Below are 26540 nucleotides of genomic sequence, written 5' to 3'. Positions count from 1 at the left end.
TTGGATATCTAAGTCATAACTTGTCGAGAATTCGAGATCGTTCAAGAGGACCTCCAGAATCGCGGAAACGTCAAATTTGACATATCTATCTTACAAATATCTTTAAATTATCCGTATCGTAACTTGTTGAAGTCTAGTAGAAATCTAATTCATTTTCCGAATCGAGCCGTTTGTAATGATTCGATTTCCATGTATGTATTGTAATATGTATATAGGTATGGAGTGGAACGAGTTATTATTAGTAAGTACTTAATAGTAATTCCGTGTTTATTCGGGAATACGGCTGTCATTACGCTAATCGTGTTAACTTAGTATTTGGCAACACACGCACGCGATAGCCGCTCGTCCTAATTAAATTGTAGGTATGTAAGGCGTGTAATGAGGGAGTAACGCCCGTGCGTAATGAAGCGAGATCGTTTCACTCTTAACTGATACATAGTATGCCTTATTACTAAGTAATAAAACCTACCAGTGGTCAGTGAATAAGTGTTGTTGATTGTTGGTAATTAGTGCATTGTTCCGCGCTCGCCGGTGGAAAGCTGACTCATTGTTTACGTTTCGGTCGCTAGCCGATGTGGTTTACTAATATAGTCACATCACTCACATCTTAACAAGTTTCCTTATTAAACATCTTGTTAGTTGACTATAGTCTGTAAGCAGTCTATTCTCCATCTTGGGTATATTCTCTCTAGTGTTAGTGCACATGTTAGCAAACATACTGTTGATAATGATAAAGTTATTTTAGAAATAATATATGTAAGTACTTAATATGTGAGACATTGTGTGACTCAGAGTTATTAAGTAGTTTGGATGTGATATCTAGACCAGACTTCCTTTAATAAGATAAACGACTTATAAGCTATGGTGGAAGAGAGTCGCGCGACGAAACAAAATACGAAGTTAGGACCGATCAATAAGGTTAGCGGCAGTAATGAAGGCCAAACTTAGGAATAAAAACAAAACTAAAACGTTTCTATTCAAATTTGTGGCGTAGCGGAGCTACTAGCTAACTAGTACACCTACATTTCAGGCAGCAACTATCAAACTCCTTTTGAACTTAAGATTATTTGTTAAAGGTTCTTCTAGTATGGTTACTCTACTATTAATAATACAACAATGGAGGTACTTGCTGTTACTGTAATCTGGCCAATCCTTCACGATGTGTCTTCTTTGACTGCCTCGACCCAAGTGAACGAACTGCCTGCGCCTGTCCAACTGGCACCGTGTCCCCACTACCTACCGTGTTGCCAGTAGTATAATGTTATTTTCCCAACTACCCCTGTATTAATCGGGGTAACGCACTAATGTTGCCACATTAAAATTATTATTCAACTGCTATCTTTAATGTAAACATAAATAAATCATGACATTCGGCCATCCGACTTCGTGCATGACTCCGGCGCACGAACCTTATCGCCAAAAGTTAGGTCCGTTTTATATGTTCCGCCAATCATTAAAAATTAAAACAGTTTAGAAACTATAAATTTAAAACGTAACTTATCACAATTGATACATTTACCTGATCAGCAAATATATCATCTTGAAAATAATATCATGACATTCGGTCTTCTGTTTTGTCTATCTTTATTCATATAACTAATTAATTCCCATCTCAGTTTCTCATTACTATTATATAGTCCAGTGACTACTAGACTAGTGAGTCCAATATTTTCACCTAGGTTGTAACACTCGTTTTTACAGTGTACGTAACGTTCAATCTATACAAGACAATGAAATTTTATAATACCTACTTGTTGTTAATTTTGTATAATAACTATAAAAATATATAAATAACAAAGCTCAGTTTTTATTATGCATACTTTGTTTTGTTTTCTCATACATCTAAACATTACTTATGTCCGTTAAAGCATACGTGTCTTTTATTTAATTCAGTCATTTTTCAAAAATTGTTCGATTACTACGTTTTCCAGTCCTACATATTTTAATATTCACTTCTTGTTTGACCCAATATTATATTAGGTATATTTATATTTTATTTTTGAAAAATGTTTACATGACCTTACAGACAGATCCAATGCGCCATGAAACTTAACATTAACATATACCAAAGGTACATATAACAATCAGGTACAAACAAACAATTACAAATAACACAATTACAAATCACTAGTCCCTTATCACATCCACAATTACACCTTAACGGATGTAGGCCTCGCATCCATCACCTCACATATATTGAATTAATGTAAACTTTCTTTTAATACATTCATGTATTAATCGTTACAGCTAAAATATAATATTTTCCCCTAAAGTTAAGCGTTTACGTTACAATTTTCAAGACCACCAGTTTTATGTTCAGCTCAAAACCATTACGTTCAGTTTCAAATTTACACATATCTATCATGTATGTCTCTGGATCCGTAATTTATAATAAAAAACATGATCACTACTTGCCAGTAACAATCCTTTTTCTAGTTCCTCTGATCTTTAATAGCTAACAATACTTTGCTACTCATCTCATGATTGGTATTTTCACTACAAAATCTCATGAAAATTTCTTTCTCAGAGAAAAAAAATACGATAATGTGTAATCAATCAAATGCCACTTTGAATAACATCGCTTTCGCTGATTATAATTAAATATACAACTCTCTACATATAGTGATACTAAGGTTGCCTTATGCGCTCCACTCACTATCAGTATAATGCCATTATTTTGTCATTACTTCAAAAATAAACTAGTTTAATAACTTCTTTATCTTCCGTCATTCTTTCTGTCATTTCTGATTCCATCATTTGCATCAATTCACTGTCAATATAGTAATGTTATTTCAACGTAAGTGTCATTACATTGTAATAACTCCAATACTGAAGCAAGATATAAATAGTTACTACAATTAACAAAATAGATATTTAAACTAACTTCATTACTTGCCGTCATTCCTTCATGCCAATCCCTACACTATCACTAAAAATGACATTTCTTGAAAGTAATGTGACTACTCAGGCCCGTATTAAGATAATAACATTTTGTATCTTGTATCTTCAAAGGATGTCGAAGGATAGGTACCTACTCATTCTCACGAAAGTAATGACTTCTTATTCTTTTCAAATCATTTCAATAATTTGTTAATATTATAATTTATTTAATATTCGCCAAACACATTGTCTGAATACGCTAATAACTGCTAGATACGCCTTTATGTCAATGTAAGATATCGAGTGTCATCACTAAAGTCTTAACTTTATTTAATTGCAGCAATGATTGAGACTGCTTAATCAAATCAAGTCTAATGGAATCCTTTTTTTTTTAAATAATATTTCTCTGAAACTAGGTATTATTTCTATGACATACTTAGCAAGACGAGGAGATTGACTGACTGGGGAACAGACTGGGTTCATTGCTCCAAGTCCACTTTTTTATTAAGATTCTCGAGCCTTAAATTTTAAGCTTTTATTTTAACCCGTCCATTAACTTTTGTTACTTTTTTAAAAATATTAATATTAATAGCTTGCAACCCATAATATCATTTTTTTTAAACAGTCACTATTCATATCAAATTCTGTCAAACCTTTGTCTAGTAGTTGAGCGCAATGGTGATGATCGTCAGGTAAATATTAACTAAAGTAACTAACTAACTTAACAAAGCTTAAGATGTATAATTTATTTACTATTTTACTTTACTCTGTACGTACGTCACATAGTTATCTAGGTCTGTACAATTATTTAGTTTTATTAATGCGCTTTTTACTGAATTATACTAGTCCATAATTCCAGTCTTTTACTACTTCCAAATTTCGATTATTATAATATACCGATTACATAGGTACTTAAATCTCAAAAACTACGTAGGAAAGTTAAACGCTTTTAGGATATCTGAATCATAATTATTTACTTTTATATACTTTCAACCTGCGAAGTCTTATAATCAAATACTTTCGCGTTTAACTCAATTCTGTCTATAAAGTTTACTCTGCACTATATTCGTGTTCTATGTTTAAGTCGTACAATGCACTTCTATATTTGACACCTTTTTAATAAAATAATGAATCTGCTCATTGCAAACTCATGATAGTTAGAACTTGGTGTGCTTAAAACTCTTCAATATCTTGATAATGAAATATAAAATCATTTATAATCCATCGGAATATGAACATAATTAACAATTATTTAAAATTTCGCCTATAACAAGGAATTTCTCCGAATACTGATCATCAACAATATAACATCTAGGTTAAGAAAAGTTTAATCAATTTCACAAACCCACTGTCACAAAAGGTTGCGACTTATAAGTAGGTATTCACTCAACAAAAACTAAAAAATACAGTCAATATAAGATATCAACCTATTACCACAATTTCATTTAAATATTTGAAATACTGTCAAATTCAACTTAGTAGTAGTCAACTTCAATAGTAAAAAGAAGCTATAACTCTCACACATGTATCTTTCATCATGACTGCGTATATAGTCAACTCTGTTGTTCTAAATAGATTAAATTGAACAGCTTATTTTCACATCTATAAAGCGCTATGTAAACTATCCATCCACAATAATATTTAATCTAATAGTTAGGTTTGGCTTTCATTTCCTTTAATAAGCTCGTGATTATCAAGTAACTTGAGTCAGTGAATTGTGAAATATATCTCTTTTGAGTATTTGATAGAACACAGACCGCACTTTTTACTCGAATGCGTCTTTCTATTCCCAAATTTCGTTTAGTCTTCCTCTAGATAGTAATAATGAAACACCTGTATCTTATAAAATATCCAATATTCTTCTCTATTGTTTTTGTCTTTCAATGACTTCAAGTATGAATTCCTTTTGTTTTTCCAACCTTTTTTTTTAAACTCCTCTCAACACCAAATATCTCCGAAATCATGTAATTCTATCACTTTCATAACAAACAAATTCACTATACATTTATAAGTATTTATTTCGCAAACTAACTAACACATCAAACAAACAAACAAAGCTATCATCTGGCACTGACAAAAATACAATAATTCTATAGATAAGAGTTGTATAAAACAAACTCCTGGGTTACGCTTGGGTTAACTTCTCTTAAGTTATCTTCACTTATGTTAAGCCACCACAATGCTCTCTCACATTGTTATTATACTTACATCATGTATCTACATAGCTTCGAATCATACTAGTAGATCATATCGGATAGTAATTTTACACAAACTCATGTACAATTATCATAAATTCTTTCAAAGTTCTATATTGTCATTGAATACTAGTTAAGATATTTATAATCAACGCATTTAATTTTACACACGCTCGTGTAAGTATAATATATGAAAATGCATACGTAGTGTCATTTTTCATTTATTATTTAACCTTTATACTATTGTACATATCGGCTCTATCAAGTCCTCTTCTATACAGTCCGTTGTATAGTTAGTGTAATTTAACCCATTTAAATTATCTCATTAATATCTCTTACATACACTTATGTAAATTTACTATAGGTAACGCACTCTGAACGTCATGACGAACGACATCTTCTAATGTACATACGCTCATGTAAATTTACCATAATGTACACTCACATTATGAAGTACTATCATTACTATCATCATCTAATTTACACACGCTCATGTAAATTTACCATAATGCACGCTCACATTATGAAGAACTATCATCATCAAATTTACACACGCTCATGTAAATTTACCATAATGCACGCTCACATTATGAAGAACTATCATCATCAAATTTACACACGCTCATGTAAATTTACCATAATGCACGCTCACATTATGACGAAACTATCATCATCAAATTTACACACGCTCATGTAAATTTACCATAATGCACGCTCACATTATGAAGAACTATCATCATCAAATTTACACACGCTCATGTAAATTTACCATAATGCACGCTCACATTATGAAGCACTCTCATCATCAAATTTACACACGCTCATGTAAATTTACCATAATGCACGCTCACATTATGAAGTACTCTCATCATCAAATTTACACACGCTCATGTAAATTTACCATAATGCACGCTCACATTATGAAGTACTCTCATCATCAAATTTACACACGCTCATGTAAATTTACCATAATGCACGCTCACATTATGGATTTCATATTTCATTTATCTCAATTAATCGACATACTCTCAAGTCCAAACTCTTAATATTACCTAATATTCATGTTATTAAAACTTCATAGTATGTAATCAAACTGCTTGTTCACATTATTGTACACTAGCTTACTTGAAATAAGTATCCGTCTTTACTTATATTTTTATGCTAATCCTCTTTCAACTGTATGACTTTTATTAACATAAACTCTCTCGTAAAATTTTAGCTGATAAATAATAATAACAAATAACTATGATATTGCATGCCCAAAATGAGTAACTTATCAAAAGTTCAGTCTGTAATGCATCAATAAAATATTTCTATTATTATCTAATAATGTATTTTGATCACCTCTAAATCTTAAACTGCTCTGGTCTATCGAGTATCTTTATCCCGTCAAATGACAATTAATTTACGGAAATTGTCGATCATAATAAAACAAAACGTTTATATTTCACAATATTTCTCTGTAGCCACTTTTAGAATAATTTGACCCCACTCATTACCGATTTCTGCTTACCTTTAGTATGTACCTAAAATCTAAATGTACTATTTCCAATTACCTGCTTAAAGGTAGTCAACCTTTCTCTCTTTGCTCAAAGATATATCTCTTTACTCAGAAAGAAAAAAAAACGATTCTGCGTTAGAATTCTGTCACTTAGAGAACATACTAACATCATTACTTACGACGGTGTAAATTGCTTACAATTTTACACTGAATAGTAACAATTACGAAATAATTCGCGATAATGTATGAAAATCTGTCGTGCTATGGAAGTTAATTTAAGCTTCAGACGTCAGCAGCTTCAGAGGTCGCTAGGTATACCTATTATCAACGCAAGAGGTCTTAATCAGTTTTTAAGTATTAAACGCATTCATGTTCATTACGTTCTTCAACTGGCTCAAGAACTAAAATTCAAACAAATAATACAATTATTTCGAGTCGAAGTTAAAACAAATACTCAAACTGTGACAAAACATTGTTATAATAAAAAAAAAAACATTTATTTACACAGCTCATTCGGACAATACCTACTCAGAGTCATACAATATCTGCTCTCTATAGGTATACATATAACTTATCCCTCTTTCCATTTTGCCACCTATTTAAAAAAAAATCTACCTACCTAATAGTTTGTATTATAGAGCTCAACAGAGTTAAAAATTAATTTCTAACTTGTAATTATAGCGCTGTGTTACTTTTTAGCTACTTGTACGTTATCTTTTATTCCCGACAAGAACACTATAAGTTCAATCACGTTAGGGTATATGTATTAGGTATGAACAAATCAAAAAAATATTGGTCGCATTCTTGGAACTAAACAAACATCCATCGCGTTGTCGCGACCTCGCATAGTCAGATCAGGTCCTTACCTTAGACACTACTAGTCATACGACACTTTAAAAATTATCAGTCGCATGTTCGCATTAAATAATTTTCAATTTCAATGACGCACACTCACGTCAAAAAGAAACATTAATTTCATCCAATTCTCAACTACCTCGACGTACGCTCACGTCAAACAAAAATCAATCTTATCGGTTGTCTGAAAATCGGTCCTATAGTGTCATCAAAAATAGCGTTTACTTATTTATCATAAACTCATGGTCACAATAATCGATGATACGCAAACGTTAAATATCAATTCATCTCTAAAGTGTTTTTTTTTTTACTAAACTAAACAAAAATGCGGCGGCCTCATGTTAGCCGGCATCGCAGCCTACTTTAAGCGCTTGCAACTTTAATTGAATTTACAAGCTCCTACATTATTTAAACCATTTTAACGTATTATCATTACGCTGTAGTCACCTACTCGTAAGTTAATAAACGTTATAATCACAACTTGTCTTTTCTAAGTTAAACGTTTGAAGATCCACATGAACCTTTCTTTCTGCATCATCTAATATCCGACAAAACGCTTTTTAAAACACACTATAGGTACTGATACTGGTACCGGATGGACTATAGGACTATGGAGTCCATCACATAACGTTACCTCTATAGTCGTTAATCCTTAATTTTCTAACTCAAAACAGCAAAATGTAAATTCATTAAAATTCAGTTGCTAACGAAGAAGCAATATGAGATACTTGTAATGACTATTATTTACTCGGGAGTTTTAAAACTACCTGCAACTTCATCATGCATTCTTTTCGAAAATTTCTTATAAATATGTAGGTAGTTATGTACTTACAAGCAATCACCAAAAACTTATATCTGAAACATGTAATCGTCCCAAACTCATGAAATAAAATTATTTTTAATTCTATAACTTACGTTTCATAAAACGTAGGATTCAAAATAAACTTTACAATCCCATTGTGGGTTAGTGGTACGTTAACACTTCTGATTTGTTAAAGGTTCTTCTAGTATGGTTACTCTACTTTTAATAATACAACAATGGAGGTACTTGCTGTTACTGTAATCTGGCCAATCCTTCACGATGTGTCTTCTTTGACTGCCTCGACCCAAGTGAACGAACTGCCTGCGCCTGTCCAACTGGCACCGTGTCCCCACTACCTACCGTGTTGCCAGTAGTATAATGTTATTTTCCCAACTACCCCTGTATTAATCGGGGTAACGCACTAATGTTGCCACATTAAAATTATTATTCAACTGCTATCTTTAATGTAAACATAAATAAATCATGACATATTAAATCTAGGTACATGGGCTCTGAACTAGAGAATTTTATTTACTGGACTATTTTCTAATATTTTCTAAATATTAATCCGTTTCTTACTCGTTCCTTATAATTAGCTAAATATTAGGCCGGTCTGTGCACGTACAGTCGTACACGTAATATGTTCCTACTCGTCTAAATAAGCACTCACGGAAGTTCTCGTACAAAGATACCGCATAGCACATTAATTGGGCTAGTCCCAAATGTATCTTAGTACGATTAATATGGTAGGTACTTACTTACTGCATGGCCTGCGGTTTACAGACGTGTAGGTGTAGGTGTAGGTGTAGGTGTAGGTGTAGGTGTAGGTGTACGTGTAGGTGTAGGTGTAGGTAAGTACTTTATGTGGTTTTGATTAAGTATTACGTTGCTGTAGGTAATGCGACTCAATACGACTACCAACAAGAATAGAGTGCACGGACGTTTCCCGCTCGCGCTGTTCTTTATTCCTTTTTTAAAGTTCATCTATAGTGAAGTGTGGCGTAACATTGATTTACCTAGTAATGTTATCTAGACACGCGGTAGCGTGTCCAGCCAAGTTCAAAGAAAAGGGAACTGGCGACGTAGCAACCGTGTGTAATATTACACGAACCAATTCGAGCTACTTTTGACCCCTTCACAACTTGAAACCTACTTAACCTGCACAAATAAAATTTGGCACATGTATTGAAGCCCCTTAGCTTGTCCAAAATACAAAATTTCATAAACGTAGCTCAAACAGTTATTGATAAATTAACGTTTAAAAACCGGCATTTTTGTGACTGATTGACATATAGATCATAAATCTAACCTACTTCCAGATGATCTAGAAACTTAAAATTTGGCATCAAGGTAGACTATTAGGTGTATATTATAGAGGGAAAAATCTAAAATATGGAAATTATAGATATTTCGATGGAAAAAAAAAATATTAATACTTATAGACCAAAAACCTAGCCCACTTCTAGATCACTTAGAAACTTGATATTTGGCATTAAGGTACACTATTAGGTGTATATAGAGGTAAAAATCTGAAAACTGGAAATTATTGATATTTCTATGGAAAAAAATATATATACTTATAGACAAAAAACCTAACCCACTTCTAGATCACTTAGAAACTTGATATTTGGCATCAAGGTAGACTATTAGGTGTATATAGAGGGAAAAATCTATAAACTGGAAATTATTGATATTTCGATGGAATAAAAAAATTAATACTTATAGACCAAAAACCTAACCCACTTCTAGATCACTTAGAAACTTGATATTTGGCATCCAGGTAGACTATTAGGTGTATATAGAGGGAAAAATCTGAAAACTTGAAATGATTTATATTTCGATGGAAAAAAAAGTTAATTAATACTTATAGACCAAAAATCTAACCCACTTCTAGATAACTTAGAAACTTGATATTTGGCATGAAGGTAGACTATTAGGTGTATACAGGGTGTCCCATAAGTGACACTGGAGGTAGACCAGGCCAAGAGGACCCAAACCAACTTAACATGACCCCAATAAAAGTGGCACGGTTTTCGAGTTATTGCCAAATTAAGGTTTTTCATTAATTTTGACCGTTTTTAACATTGTTAGTGCCAGTGTGCACTCGGAAAGGTCTCGAAGTTATTTTTTTTAATGTGTACGGCGTCATGAATAGTTAATTATGATAACAAAACAGGTATTTTATCGATAGTTAGTTTACTTAATTCTCCTTTTTTTCTCAAATGTATGAATCTTGTATACTTATTTATAAATCTACCTTTAATGTAGTTTAGTCATGTAAGCCTGACCTGTAATTTATATTATCAATAAAATATGAGTATGAGTATGAGTATGAGATAAACAATGTAAAATGCAAAAAAGTACTGGTTTAATCTTGAATTAAATTCACGGCGAAACATTAATTTTGACTTTGACCACCTGTCGTGAAAAAAAATTACTAGAAAAGTAATGAGCAAATCACGTCAAGCTATTGAGCATGTTATGCAAATTCAAAAATGGTATGACACATGTACCTTCCTGCAATAAAATAGGAATTATTATCATCTTTCGAAAGCCTCATAAAAAATAACGATAACGAAATAACGATTTATGTTAAGATATTTAATTCTGGATACAGAAATAAAAAAACGCCTATTCAGTATTTGCCGAATGCCTAAAAGAAAGGGATGGAAAATGGTTATCTCCCTTTTTAAGGATATTATTGAGTTGATAAAGGTTCAAAGAAAATAAAATACTGCAGGTTGAAGTTAAATCAATTTATTAAAATACTTAATTTTATTTTACAGTAGGTGGTCGAATTGTTTTCCCCGGCTCGTATGCACGCTTGGCACCGTCTTGTAAAATGTCAAGTTAATTTCCTAAAATTAATTTCGGATATATTATGTTTCGTGCTGCCTCGAACATACGCCGCCGTAGTTCCTCTTGGGACCTTATTGGCTTGGAGTAAACTTTATCTTTTAAGCATTTTAAGCATCCTCAATAAAAAAAACCCAAGGGGTTTAGGTCCGGGGAACGCGGCGGCCATGCCACTGGTCCCAATCGGCTAATCCATCTGGGAATTTCTGTGTGAGGTGGTTGCGGACATCGCGAGCGTAGTGTTCTGGGCAGCCATCTTGCTGTGGTTCCAGCTCCAAGAAGATGGATCGGCCGACCAGTGGCATGGCCTAACGTTCCCCGGACCTAAACCCATTAGATTTTTTTATTGGAGATACTTAAAAGATAAATTTTACTCCAAGCCAATAACGTTCCAAGAGGAACTACGGCGGCATGTTCGAGGCAGCACGAAACATATCCGAACTTAATTTAAGAAAATTAACTTGAAGTTTTACAAGAAGGTGCCAAACGTGCATACGAGCCGGGGAAAAACAATTCGAGCATCTATTGTAAAATAAAATTATTTTAATAAATTGATTAAACTTCAACCTGCATTTGTATTTTATTTTCTTTGAACCTTTATCAACTCAATAATATCCTTAAAAAGGGAGATAACCATTTTCCATCCCTTTCTTTTAGGCATTCGGCAAATACTGAATAGGCGTGTTTTTATTTATGTATCCAGAATTAGATATCTTAACATAAATCGTTATTTTTACTAAGTAGCAACGGATTGCAGATTTCCTAGTTTTAACTTATTTTTTATGAGGCTTTCGAAAGATGATAATAATTCCTATTTTATTGCAGGAAGGTACATGTGTCATACCATTTTTGAATCTGCCTAACATTCTCAATAGCTTCACGTTATTTGCTCATTACTTTTCTAGTATTTTTTTTTTCACGACAGGTGGTCAAAGTCGAAATAAATGTTTCGATGTGAATTTAATTCAAGATTAAACCAGTACTTTTTTGCCTTTTACATTGTTTATCGATAAAATACCTGTTATGTTATCTTAATTAACAATTCATGATGCCGTACACATAAAAAAAAAAAACTTCGAGACCTTTCCGAGGGGTGTGTAATGTTTTTAATAACAACTATTTTCGAACTTTCATGTTGCATAAATCGAATTGCATAATTTTGAAATGCAGTAATGATTATTTAGTATAAAAACAAAATGAATAAGAACAAATTGCATAATTTCAGAAATAATAATAATTCAGTTGCATAGTAATGTATTTGCATAACAGGCAATCAGTATAATGATCACTTTGTATACTATTTAATGCTCATAACGTTATTTTTCCATAAAAACCACGCACGCCTTCCAAATGTCCGGAACTCATGGTCCCGAGGATTTGTAAGAGACAGACAAAATAATAATAATAATAATTCAGCCTATACACGCCCCACTGCTGGGCACAGGCCTCCTCTCATGATCGAGAGGATAATAAAATGTGTACTATTATAAAATAAGTCGGTTCTGGCGCTTCGCCGGCCGCTGCCGCGGCACGCTCGCTTCGCTCGCTCGGCTCGCGCGCTGTAGGGTCGCAGTTCTACCTAACACTCCTCCTCGCTTCGCTCGTCGTCGTACCTAACGGCGACCTGCCTTCAGGTAGAATATGTAAGTTGTTTTATAGTTTATGTCATATTATATTATGTCACCCGATCATTCGTTAAAATATAGTTCTACATTTTAATCATAGTACTAACTGTATGTTATGACAAGTAAAATTATTCCTAATGATCGTTATAAAGAACGTTTTTATGATTGAACATTCTGTAATTTAATTATTAAATATAACGAATAATATAATGGATTTTGTTTCTATACATTATGTTTATTATGAGTTTAAAAAGTAGTTAAATGTAAATATGCAAAATGTTTGTATTAAAATTGAACGGCACCCCTTTCCGAGTGCACACTGGCACTAACAATGTTAAAAACGGTCAAAATTCATGAAAAACCTTAATTTGGCAATAACTCGAAAACCGTGCCACTTTTACTGGGGTCATATTAAGTTGGTTTGGGTCCTCTTGGCTTGGTCTACCTCCAGTGTCACTGTGACGTGTCACTTATGGGACACCCTGTATAGAGGGAAAAATCTGAAAACTGGTATTATTGATATTTCGATGGAAAAAATTAATTAATACTTATAGACCAAAAACCTCACCCACTTCTAGATCACTTAGAAACTTTATATTTGGCATGAAGGTAGACTATTAGACGTATACAAAAGAAAAAATCTGAAAAATGAAACTTTTTGACAATTAACCGCGCGGCCAGGGTCTCCTTTTCAGCTTAGGCAAACTGCTTTTATGATGAATACTATAGTTATTTCTATACAAAAAGTAATGATATCCCAACAAAAACATAAATGTGAATGAGAGCCAAGTTCAATATTAAGAATATGTGTCGTTGTTGACTTGCTGACAAAAGAATTGAGATCTATATGGGTGCCAAGTTCTGTGATGTGTAGAAAATCCTGAAATTATAAAGGATTTGTCTTGGCTAGTTTTTAACAACAAACCAATTTTTTTAAAACGTAACATAGATAAATATATATTACCTATATGCCTATACGTAAAAACTAGCCAAGACAAATCCTTTATAATTTCAGGTTTTCTACACAGCACAGAACTTGGCACCCGTATAGATCTCAATTCTTTTGTCGGCAAGTCAACAACGACACATATTCTTAATATTGAACTTGGCTCTCATTCACATTTATGTTTTTGTTGGGATATATGTATGTATAGATGGATGGAGTAATGTATCCACTACAACTCGATGTTTTCGGTAGAGTCGGTCCAAGCTAGCTCTGCACAGGCACAGAGTGTGATGATGTCACCAAAAATATCAACAATACTAATGAAAGTGCCCATATAAACGTTATTTTGTCATTTCCACATTGTCACGTCAAAGTCGGTGCAGAGTTATAGCTTAGACGAACCCTATACATATATTAGCAGAGTGTACTTAACTGTATCTAACTGTGGTTACAGGCACTTTCCTTGGCGGCAGCGGATGCGAGTCCGCCTCATCGTGCTGCGTGCGCGCTGCGCTTGGAACACTGCGCGCCGCCTGGCCGACGCCCGCGCCGTTACAAGAGCGCTCGGACACCACACACGATTGTCGAAGGTAAAGCTTGTTCATCGATCAAAGTTGTCTTAAAGTACGAAACGCCCAAGATCTGCACCGTATAATTAGTCTTTAGAGTCTTTACTAGTCTGTAGGCAATTTGTTTATTCGTTTATTTTATACATACTAGCACTGTGTGCAATGTCTGAGTACAATAGTAAACCAACAATCAACGTACTCATTTTCAACAAGACGTTTGGCGTTGGAATAGGAGACAACCGCCATTAAGGGTAGGTACTAAGCAAGAGCATTCAATTCTTCCCTGACTCCTGCTACCAAAAAATTTGCCAGGATAGAAAACAACTACAACATAGAGCGACTTAAAGTGGTCACCGTCACGATCCTCAAAGATCCTATGTCTAAGATAACGTAGAAGAAGCAGAAAAAAAATATTCACTTTATTTGACAAATGGTATAAGCAAGTGTTAGGACAATTCAGTAAGGGTAGTCTGCGTCTGCGGGACATTGGATCTCCAATTTGAGTTGGGTAATATGTACAAACGTTGTTGTAACATTTGTATTAGTATGGGTCGTTTATACCTACTCGTATTGGTGCAGATTAAGTAGTCGTGTTACATTCAATTTGACGACATTACATCTATAATAATCTGAGATTATACTTATTGTATCTACAAAATTGTAAAGGCTAGTTGCAGTAAACTGAATCATTCCTTTGTCGCAAGTGCATCATGGTCCCATCTGCCAGCGGACTCGGTTCGGGTCCACTGACCGCCGCCGCCGGAAGCGCAGCCACTGATGCCTGCACGAGTATTGCGCAATTAACATGATCGCCCGATTGACCCACTTCCCCCCCTCCCACTCGAGCGCAGCGCAGCTTAAGTGCTCTTAAACGGCTTCTGGACTATGTCAAAAATGTAAATCTCTAATTAGGTTAAGTTGAGTATCTATTTAGATGATTATAAATACCGATCGTTACAAATCTTGAAATAATTAACATTTCTTTTATATGCCACGATGATAGAGAATGGCCATCCTGTTGCAATATGTTAATCGGTAGGTATTATTGAATACAGGCGCCTTTATTAAAATGAAGAATTAAGAGCGCTATTACATTTCGGCGTTGAGCGAGTTTAGGTATTTTACGCGCTGCGGCAGGCCGTGCGAGCTCAGTACGCCGATCCCTTCTACCACACTCGCACTACAATGATGGATTAAACATTCTTGATCCTTCGCGAAGCATATTGAAATCAACCATAACAACACTAACTGTACTTAACTTTTAAAGTTCTAAAACTGTTATTTGGTAAGTACGAAAATACTAAATGCAGTGCAAATGTACATAGGGGCTGTTCATAAATTACGTCATCTTTTTTGACGATTTTTGACCCCCCCCCCCCCCCCACCCCTCAAATCATCCAAAAATCAAGCTTCGGATGAATCTGTTTTCTCCTACGTCATGTTACCATCATCCGATGTCCAGACCCCCCCCCACTCCTCCCATTTGAAACGACGTAATTTATGAATAGCCCCATACTCGTACTTATGAAGGTGTATTACTCGAAAGAAATTATAGGTACCTACTCGCTTATTTACATGTTTCGTCATTGCATTTGGTACCTATAGGTTGTAAAGTTTGTATCAACGAGGGTTTAAAAACGAACTGGTACTGAGGGTCTGATGATGATTAAGGTGGTCACGGATACCAATCAACCATGTAGTAACATGATTAGGCTCGTTTGATTTGTCTCAACAAGATCTTTGACACTGAAGATACACAGGGTCTGTTGATGGAGCTGGAAGGTGGCCACGGGTACCAGTCTATCATGTAACTAAACAACTTCGTGTTTGGGCTCGTTTGATTCGTCTCAACAAGATCTTTGACACAAGACAGTACTCAGGGTCTGATGGTGGAGCTGGAAGGTACCATTACCAATCAACCATGCAACTAAACCACATCGTGTTTAGGATCGTTTGATTCGTCTCAACAAGATCTTTGACACTAGGTGATACTCAGAGTCTGATGATGGAGCTGGAAGGTGGTCACCGGTACCAATCAACCATGCAACTAAACCACTTCGTGTTTAGGCTCGTTTTATTCGTTTCAACAAGATCTTTGACACAAGATAGTACTCAGGATCTGATGTTGGAGCCGGGAGGTGGTCACCGGTACCAATCAACCATGCAACTAAACCATTTCGTGTTTAGGCACGTTTTATTCATCTCAACAAGATCTTTGACACAAGGTAGTACTCAGGGTCTGATGATGGAGCGCGAAGGTGGCGACGGGTACCTGTCTATCATCATCAGACCCTGAGTAGTATCTTGTGTCAAACATCTTATTGCGACGAATCAAACGAGCCCAAACACGAAGTGGTTCAGTTACATGGTAGACTGGTACCCGTGGCCACAGTCCAGCTCCATCATCAGACCCTGAGTACTAACTTGTGTCAAAGATCTTGTTGCGACGAATCGAACGAAGCCAAACACGAAGTGGTTTAGTTGCATGGTTGATTGGTACCGGTGACCACCTTCCGGATCCATCATCAGACCCTCAGTACTACCTTGTGTCAAAGATCTTGTTACGACAAATCAAACGAGCCCAAACACGAAGTGGTTCAGTTACATAGTAGACTGCATGGTACCCGTGGGTGGAGTCCAGCTCCATCATCAGACCCTGAGTACTAACTTGTGTCAAAGATCTTGTTGCGACGAATCGAACGAAGCCAAACACGAAGTGGTTTAGTTGCATGGTTGATTGGTACCGGTCACCACCTTCCGGATCCATCATCAGACCCTCAGTACTAACTTGTGTCAAAGATCTTGTTGCGACAAATCAAACGAGCCCAAACACGAAGTGGTTTAGTTGCATGGTTGATTGGTACCGGTGACCACCTTCCGGCTCCAACATCAGACCCTGAGTACTATCTTGTGTCAAAGATCTTATAGAAACGAATAAAACGAGCCTAAACACGAAGTGGTTTAGTGGCATGGTTGATTGGTACCGGTGACCACCTGCCGGCTCCATCATCAGACCCTGAGTACTATCTTGTGTCAAAGATCTTGTTGAGACGAATCAAACGAGCCTAAACACGAAGTGGTTTAGTTGCATGGTTGATTGGTACCGGTGACCACCTTCCGGCTCCATCATCAGACCCTGAGTATTATCTTGTGCCAAAGATCTTGTTGAGACGAATCAAACGAGCCCAAACACGAAGTGGTTTAGTTGCATGGTTGATTGGTACCGGTGACCACCTTCCGGCTCCATCATCAGACCCTGAGTACTATCTTAAGTCAAAGATCTTGTTGAGACGAATAAAACGAGCCTAAACACGAAGTGGTTTAGTTGCATGGTTGATTGGTACCGGTGACCACCTTCCGGCTCCATCATCAGACCCTGAGTACTATCTTGAGTCAAATAAATACATATAGAATGTCAGGTCGTTTCAAATATTTTTAATCCTGTCCGGTAGTTTATTAAACTGTACCATTATAAATTATAATACTATAAAAACAGTGCTAGGATCAAAGTCTCTCGTTGCGGTTTACACGCACACAGTATAGCGTTTTACACGGCGCCCGCCGCACACAATGATAAAAAACCTCGTCGTCGCCGTTGAAAATGTGCGGAGCCGACCGACACACGTCCTGCCTCTACAAGCTCTGCCGCGGCACTGAGCTGGCGCAGCGCGCGTCATCGGTAATATAGAGTAGTTTTCAAAAAATTGCCAAAAAATTATAGTAGAATTTCATAAACACTAATGTATACCAATAGTATAAGCAAACGTTGCAGATTGCTTGAGTATGAAAATGACTTCGATATTAAGTAGATTTTCGTAGGAATTGACACTTGTTTCGGAGAGAAAATCGAGTTCGTTTTACTTTGATTTTCTCTTTCTCAAAGGTATGTAGGAAAAATATAGTTTGATATGCCTAAAGTACAGGGTATTAGTAATACAAAATAGCCAGGTTTAGCAGAGTAAAATTCTCAACATTTCCAAATAAGAGCTCGCCATTCAGTGCTTCACGGGGTTTTTCGGAAACGACCATCGGAAAAAAAATCATTACTAATTTAATAAGTCCTTTTTCTAATATTTACAACGATATTTATAAAGATAAGAAGACGCTTTTACTGGAACAAGTACTCATTGTTTCTAATAATGAGCGCAAAGTCCTGAATTTCGTCGACTAGTATCATCAATTTTGCATTATTTCGACTTTTCTTGTAAGAGCGCTCTTAACTGTGTTCATTGTTTGAATAACAAATGCAGGCCGTCATTACAGCGCACTTTGGGGAGCTCTAGCAATCTTTCAGTTAGTAAATAGGTATCCTGCAATCAGTTATGTCGTTTCGAAAAGATGTTTGCTCAAATGTATCCTAACCTCAGCCTTTTACTGTAGCCACGTTGTATTAGGAATGATTGTAGCGGATAATTAGGATAGCGGCTGGTAACTACTGTAAGAGTTCATTATCATTAGTTAATGAAGCGCCGTTACCGCGCGCGGCAATCATGCAGCGCCGCGCCGCCGCGCCGCGCCGCGCCGTACAGTATTCGGTCTCCGAGCTGAGCGTCTCGGTGCAGTCGCGCGACCACCTCCCACCGAGATACACAATCACTCATTACCGGTTAGTGATATATTATGGAAATCAGTGCTTAATTTAATTTATTTGTAGTTGGCGTTAGCTTGAGTTTTTGATAGGAAGGAGCTAGAGAGATTTTTGTTTTTGTGTTTTATTCTTAATGTGTGTCTAGTCTAGATGGAGTAGATGGAAGCTTACAATACTCGCAGCTGAGTCACCCCGTCTCGGTCAGCGCTGGGTTGGTCATTAAAAGGAGCACATAAGTAATTAAGGGGTTTTAGTGGTTCTCGAATTTCTCGATAAATAATTGAATCAAATTGTTTTCCGCGTTTGTTATCATACCGTAACTATCTATTTCCTTATTTGTGTTGTTGTGATTGTGAAACCCATGGTCTAATAAAACATGGTCTTCTATTCCCAGAGTGACACGGGCCTACGTAACAATAACATTGCCACTTTATTTCAACATAACATGTTACATGGGTACATTATACCTATGGTTAATAAGTTGAAATATTTTTTTAATAATTTTATAATTTTCATTTATATGTATTTTATCTTAAATTTTACAATAACACGTCATTTTTAATTATTCGTTAGCATTATCTTCCGATTCACGAAAGAAATTTCAGACGTTCGGGTAATTCTGTTTACATTACTGGCAACACAGGATAGCGCTGTCACATTTGACAATTCGGATCTAGATAACTTCATGCCCTGACCGTCATCCTTGTCGAACGCGTGTTAATTGTTATTTCCTTCTCGCTTTTCCAAACTTTTCACGTCGTAAGCTTGGTAATTAATGTGTAACTGTGAATTAGTTTTTCTAACGTTTGTCTTGTATAGATAAATAAAGTTAAATTCAATACATTAGATTTGTTTTATTTTACTATGTTTCTACATGAATAACTTAAAATTAATGCCGTTAAAATAATTTTCACCGTTGGTTAAAATTCTCCCACATTTTAAAGTTTGAGAACCTGTAAACAGCATGATGACGTCGGCCCGTGTCAGTTAGGTCATACGCGAATCTCGGAATAGAGTACCAGGCGGAGTATATTATTATACCATGGTGAAACCATCATTTACCTATGTCGAGTTTTAGGAAGGATTTGAATGTCGTTTGTACCATTATGAAAAGCAGGAAAACTGGTTATCTAACTATCTTTGTACGGTGTATATTCTCGACAAAATTGTGCCTAACAGCCGTATTCGAACAATGAGATACGTCAAATACTAGATATTGAAATAATATGGTTCGGATATGTCAGTGTCAAACAAGTGTCAAAAGTGACGTTTATGTTTGAGGAAACGTCAATTTTGACACTTATTTGACACTGACATATCGTCGTTGCGCTTTCCAAATCTGATATGTGTTCGATTTTTGATAGACAAATAGGTACCTAGCAACGAAACACATAAGGTATTAATTCATTTGAATAAAATCTCGCACATATCAGATTTGGTAAGCGCAACGACGATATCCGATCCATATCGTTTCAATATCTAGTATTTGACGTATCTCATTGTTCGAATACGGCTGTAAGGGGGCCCACTGATTACCAGTCCGCCGGACGATATCAGCCTGTCAGTTGTTCAGGACTGTCACCATTTGCGCTTAACTGACAGACTGAGACCGTCCGGTGAACTGGTAATCTGTGGGCCGCTTTAAATCCAAAAATATTTTTAGCTTGTAAGATTTTTATTATTGTCTGTATGTTAGTTTGTAAGGTATGGGCCTTAGTTGCCCGATAATAAATGATATTTGATTTAAAAAAAATCTGCACAATCAAGTTATAATGTTGTACCTACCTGTGCCGTTCTTTTATTACGATTTAGCTAAAGAAAAAAATGTTCAAAAGTCTTCTTAAGGTACCTATAGACTACGCCGGTCCTTCATGATTCATGAAGTGTTGAATTACCTTGATGTTTAAAACTAGCCATACACACTAGGGTATGCCTGCACAGGTAAAATGTAGCGTACCTACCTAGTGTACCTACACCTACCTATTAAGTGGCATTCGACTGTGCTGTAGTGTAGTTGAACTGTACATATATAAGTACTTACAGGGAAAACTGTGCAGGCGTACCCTGGTGTGTACGGCCAGCTTAACTCAATGTAATAAACGGTTTCCATGACCGATGACCACGAAGATTGGTAAAATCACAGATATGAATATACACTAGATGACGCAAATGCATCTAGTTCGCGTGTCCAAACCCCGACCAAGCGTCGAGGTTGGCCGTCGCTACTGACGGTCCACGCGCATCAGTTGTTGCAGCCGGTCGTCCTGCGAAAACTTGAAAAATGCCTCGTTGTGTGATAATTAACTGCAACAGCCCAAATATTGCGAGCATCCAAGGGCAAGGACATATTTCCTATCACAAATACTTAAGTAATTTTAAAATGATATACTTAATGCGTAATTTCATTTTATAACTATTTTTTAAGTATTCCAAGATGTGATTCCAATAATGTACCTAAGTAACTTTAGCTTAACGTTACAAAACTATATTTACAATACATGTCGCGTTTACTTTGAGCGTTTGATCTGACGTTGTGAGTTAACAGACGATGAATATCGGAACAAGCGATACTGTCGCGCATCGTTTCGACTTCGTGGTACAGGCCATTTATCATTCGTCTACTGTCAAATTTAGCGACTAGTGTTGTTCGTTCTACCAGGTTCTACCGATCTCTTCTAATAATCGATTTTAATCGATATCGGACAGATGAATGAAAGTAGGTAAGTATTATAAAAACTTTTTTAGTAGTTATTGATAAAAAAAAACATGTCCTAATTTTACACGACACCTTTAAAAAGGAGGGTAATTTAAACATATACGATTATATGTTTATACGTTTAGTGTGTTAAAAATACTTTTATTATTTTTGTTTTCAACATAATCCAGTCATAGATTTTGAAAATTCCAGTTTCATTGAAGGGAAAAGTTGGGAAGAAGATCATTCGTCTGTTTTTATAATTCGTCTGTCTTTATCATTCGTCTGTCAGAAAATCGATGTCATTCGTGTTAATCGATTTGTGATTTTTGGCGTGGTTCGCGGGGCAGCGGGGAGTGAGCGAGCGAGACCGCAGATATAAAATCTATGAGTATGAGCAAGACAGTTGAATCGTAACGGGGCAGAGGGGCATCGGTATCTTTGAATCGGTTAGGATTTCCCATCACTAAATTACGACTGTGACTGTGGTAAAAAGTCTGCACGCTTGGTTTCAATACAAATCATGATATTTGCTTCATCTAGTGTATATTATATTTGCGGGTAAAATAATTGATGAGTCCCGGCGCCCGCGGCGGTGTGCGACTGTGCGCCCGCACCGGTGTGAGCCCGCGCCGGCGCCGCTCGAGCCGCGCAGAGATATCTCGCTGAATCTGCATGCTATTTACATGTTTTCTACGCCTCGCTCCGATTCCTGCCGCCATGCCATAGATAAATCATCGATTTCCAATACCGTACTGTACAGTTGTCTCAATATAATTGTGCGGCTCAGTGAGCCGGCAGGAATTTGCCCGCGGCTCGCGTGCGAAACGCGCAACGAGCCGCAATAATTTGTATAAGTTTTTGCACGTACCTACTTAATAAGAACTATTAAATATAATCTGTGTTACGGGGTACCTGAGGGGCTACCGCGAAAACCGAAATTCGCAAATTGCGGGGATCTTTCTCTTTTACTCCAATGAAGGCGTAATTAGAGTGACAGAGAAAAATGCCCGCAATTTGCGAACTTCGATTTTCGCGGTTATAGCCCTGAGACAAACATGCCGATAAAAATGTCAAGAAAGAAAAACCGGCCAAGTGCGAGTCGGACTCGCCCATGAAGGGTTCCGTAGCAGCAAGTAACATAATAAAATTGCCGTTTACGATTTATGACGTATTAAAAAAAAAACTACTCACTAGATCTCGTTCAAACCAATTTTCGGTGGAAGTTTGCATGGTAATGTACATCATATATTTGTTTTAGTTTTATCATTCTCTTATTTTAGAAGTTAAAGGGGGGGGGGGGCACACATTTTACCACTTTGGAAGTGTCTCTCACGTAAACTATTCAGTTCAGAAAAAATATATATTAGAAACCTCAATATAATTTTTGGAGACCTATCCAATATAGATACCCCACAGGGTTTGATGAAAAAAAAAATTTGAGTTTCAGTCCTAAGTATGGGGAACCCCCAAAATTTAATGTTTTTTTTCTATTTTTGTGTAAAAATCTTAATGCGGTTCACAGAATACATCTACTTACCAAGTTTCAACAGTATAGTTCTTATAGTTTCGGAAAAAAGTGGCTGTGACATACACGGACAGACGGACAGACATGACGAATCTATAAGGGTTCCGTTTTTTGCCATTTGGCTACGGAACCATAAACAGCATAGTGTATGAACCTGATGATATCCCTTGTTTGTCACGTTCTCTCATTGTTGTGACTCACGCCGTGTGTATACTGTTTCAGGCTCGCGAGTCAGCTGTCAAGCCCTTGCACATGGTGCGCGAGCGCCCCTCCCGCGCCCGCGCCCGCCTGCTCCCCCGCCCCCGCGCCCGCGCCCGCCATGCCGCACGTCGAGCCTACGCGCACAGGCGCCTCGCCCGGCCTGCTGCGCCGACGATACTCTGTACCAGAGACCATCATGAGGAAGTGAGTGCGAGCGCCAATTAATCTAAACAACCCGATGTCAGAAGAAAGAAAACACTCACAAAACAAAATAACAAATTCTGTTACATGAACATGCTTCGAGCGACTGAGGAAAGTCTCAGCGAAAGTGACGACGAAACGATAATTCTATGTATATGCCTGTTTAGCAGTGACGCTAGAGCTAAAAATGTCTACCCTTATAGAGAGGGTACCCGTTTGAAAACGTTTGTTACAGCACCATACAGCAACTGACCCGGTTTATTTACATTTCCAGATACCGCTTAGCTCAGCAGAGTAACGAGACAGAGGAGCCTTGCGCCGCCACGTCGCCGTCGTCGTCGTCGGCGGCGTGCGGCGGCTGCGTACGCAGCGTGCACCCCGACCGCGAGCTAATGCGCAAGTCCGCGCTACTGAGGCGCCTATGGGGCCGCGCGCCCGCGCCCTTGCCCGCGCAGCGCACCTCGCGCTCGCTGCACGGCTCCAGCTCCGAGCTGCGCCGCTCGCCCGCCGGCTCGGGCTGGGCGACGCCGAAGCGTCAGCGACTGGAGTGGACCCCGCGCCCCGCGTCCCCCCCGGCGTCGCCGGGCGTATCCCCCGCGTGCTCGGACTGCACGTTCGCGTCGCACCGCGCACGCTCGCCCGCCGCGCCGCGCGACGTGTTCGCGCGCTACTCGCACATGGCGAGCGACGCGGCGCGCTCGCCGCCCGCCGCGTGCTCCTCCTCCGACTCCACGGCGACGCCGTCGGAATCACTGCCCACCGCGCTGCCGGCGCCGGCGCCCGTCCCGGTCCCGTACGTCACCGAGGTCGACGTGGACCGCTATAGCAGTCTTCCTTTCGATATGTTGACCACCGCCGGCTCCCCGCCGTATGAAGTGCTCGAGATCGTCGTGTCCGAGACGGTGGAGGCGCCACGCGCTCCGGAATCGAGCAGTCCATCGCGGACGAATGCCAGCTCTAGCCCCGCACGCGGCCGTGCCTGCAACATCAACATCGACGAGTACGTCTCCAACATTCTAGTGGAGAGCCTCAATTCTCTCTCGGAGCAGTTGGAGAGCATGAGCGCGGCGGTGGGTGGTGCCGGAGTCGTCGTCGAGAAGGAGATCAAAGTGCGGCTGCAGAACACCGGCGTCAATACCATCGTCCACCTCAGCCCCACCTCCAACCACCAGATCATCTTCGGCAACGAGGAGCTGTGCCACACCGACAACGAGAAGCGCGACGCGTGCAACAATCCTCGCTCGCCCTTGCCGCCCTCCCTCGCGCCCGAGCCCAACAATAACGAACCGGTGGATTCGGTCAATCGCGCCGTGCTGCAACAAATCCAGAAACTTTTCCACGATGAGCTGTACCGGTTGGAGCCGGGCCCCTACCCCGGCGAGCCCACGCTGACACAAATCGAGTCTTCCAACGTGGACACGTATATCGAGCACCATACGGACTCCAACTCGGATTCGCCCTCGCTGACGGGGCTGGGCGTCGGCGCCGGCAACTACTGGGCGCGCGAGCCGGCGCTCGTGCCGCGACTGTCGGCGCTGCCGCACTCCGCCTCCATGGAGGTGAACACGTCGTCGTCGGAGGCGGAGCCGTCGGCGTGCCCGAGCCTGGTGGACAGTCTGGATGACCCCGCGTCCCCGCGCGCGCCGCCGCCCGCGCGCCGCCTGCAACGCTCCGCCGTTGACGTGTTGGACTTGCTCCCGGAGGCGCCGCCGACGCGCGACAAGTCCGAAGCCTTCTTCGTGCGTATAACTGACGAAGACTGTGATTGCGACAAAGAAAACGTCGTTGTCGCCGATCGAATGCCCGACAGAATCCGTGAGCGACTACTGCGACGGCATCGCAAGCGTGAGTTGCGGATGGAGTCGCGCCGTGGCGGTGGTCAGGAGAAAGCGCGGCGGCGGGCCGCCGACCACGATGCGCGCGCCATTGTCGCCGCGCTCGTCGACGATCTCATTGCTAAAATCGCACAGGAAGAGTATAAGTGTATGCGCATTCATCGACGACCGCGCGCTGACCGCAACAAACCGGCGAGAAACGGGAGCAGTCTTATTGAAGAACACAACGGAAGAATAGAACGCGCTTTGCACGGCAAGCTTTCGCTGCCGCCGCCAGACGCCCCGCGCCGTATCTATCAGAAGTCCGAGATTCACGACGGTGACAAGTGTATCGAGATCCTCGAGATCCTGGAGTACGTGGACGATTCGCAGAATTCCCCCGAGACGACGAACTCTGACGAGCATTACAGTAACTCCAAAAGTAAAAAGTCTCGGATCCCGATACCTATCTACGAGAGAATCCAGCGAACGACAAAAAAGGCGACAAATCGTCCGCGTTCGCCGCCACCCCCACCCTCGCCGTCGCCGCCGCCGTCGGCGCGGCGCGCGTCCGTCCCGCCGCCCGCGGAGCCCCGTGCGCGCGCCGGTTCGCTTCGCTTCCGCCGCGTGTTTGACATCATCCCTGAGGAGCGTGGCGCGGGGCCCCCAGAGTCGCCGCCGGCGTCCGACGAGGCGCTGGCGCGGCGCGTGTCGGCGCCGAGCCTCCCGCTGCCGCCACCGCGCTCTGTACGCAGCGCGGCGACGTCGCCGCCGGCGCCGCAGCGCGCGTCGCGCAGCACGATGACGTCCCCGCGGCGCGCGGCGCCCTCGCCGCCACCCGCGCCGCCGCCCGCGCCCCGCGTCGCGGCAGGTATCGCGCTCGCTTGTGCCCCGTGCCGCTGACCCCGCACCGCACGCTTGCGTCCGACAGTGCTAGTGCCTTATATCACGAACGGTTTTGTTTCGTACGGTTGACTCGACGTAGACACTATTATTTTGTATGTAATAGAGCGTAGACCGCCATCGAAGTTGACTATATTTTTTTTACTCGCACCGAAGTTTTTATCACGAATATATTATAGATGGACCGGCACGTATATTTATTTGTACATAGACGACAGAGTTGTATCGAAGCTTTATATCGTTATATAGTGGTATATTTAATAAACGGTTTGAATGAGAATTTTTGTTTTTTATTTATTCGAAGGAGGAAATGGACCTTTGAAAGAGAAAAAGGTAGCGACAGAAAATAAGTACCGGAGAGCTAACCCTCCCGGTCGGGTG

General features: G+C 39.3%; 1 protein-coding gene across 1 annotated transcript in view; it reads left to right on the top strand.

Moving 5' to 3' along the window:
- LOC134806267 (uncharacterized) overlaps positions 1 to 26439 on the top strand; it is a 50323-nt gene extending 23884 nt beyond the window's left edge. Inside the window, exons 2-4 of the mRNA XM_063779498.1 lie at positions 14115 to 14250; positions 23263 to 23445; positions 23717 to 26439. Coding sequence (XP_063635568.1) covers positions 23360 to 23445; positions 23717 to 26159 — 2529 coding nt within the window. The 5' untranslated portion in view covers positions 14115 to 14250; positions 23263 to 23359 and the 3' untranslated portion in view covers positions 26160 to 26439. The remainder of the gene's footprint in view (positions 1 to 14114; positions 14251 to 23262; positions 23446 to 23716) is intronic.
- The last annotated feature ends 101 nt before the right edge of the window (positions 26440 to 26540 follow it).

This window comes from Cydia splendana, chromosome 1, assembly GCF_910591565.1.
Source record: "Cydia splendana chromosome 1, ilCydSple1.2, whole genome shotgun sequence".
Taxonomy (NCBI): domain Eukaryota; kingdom Metazoa; phylum Arthropoda; class Insecta; order Lepidoptera; family Tortricidae; genus Cydia; species Cydia splendana.
Note: the sequence above shows the minus strand (reverse complement) of the source record. Positions and strands in the feature narration are given on the sequence as shown.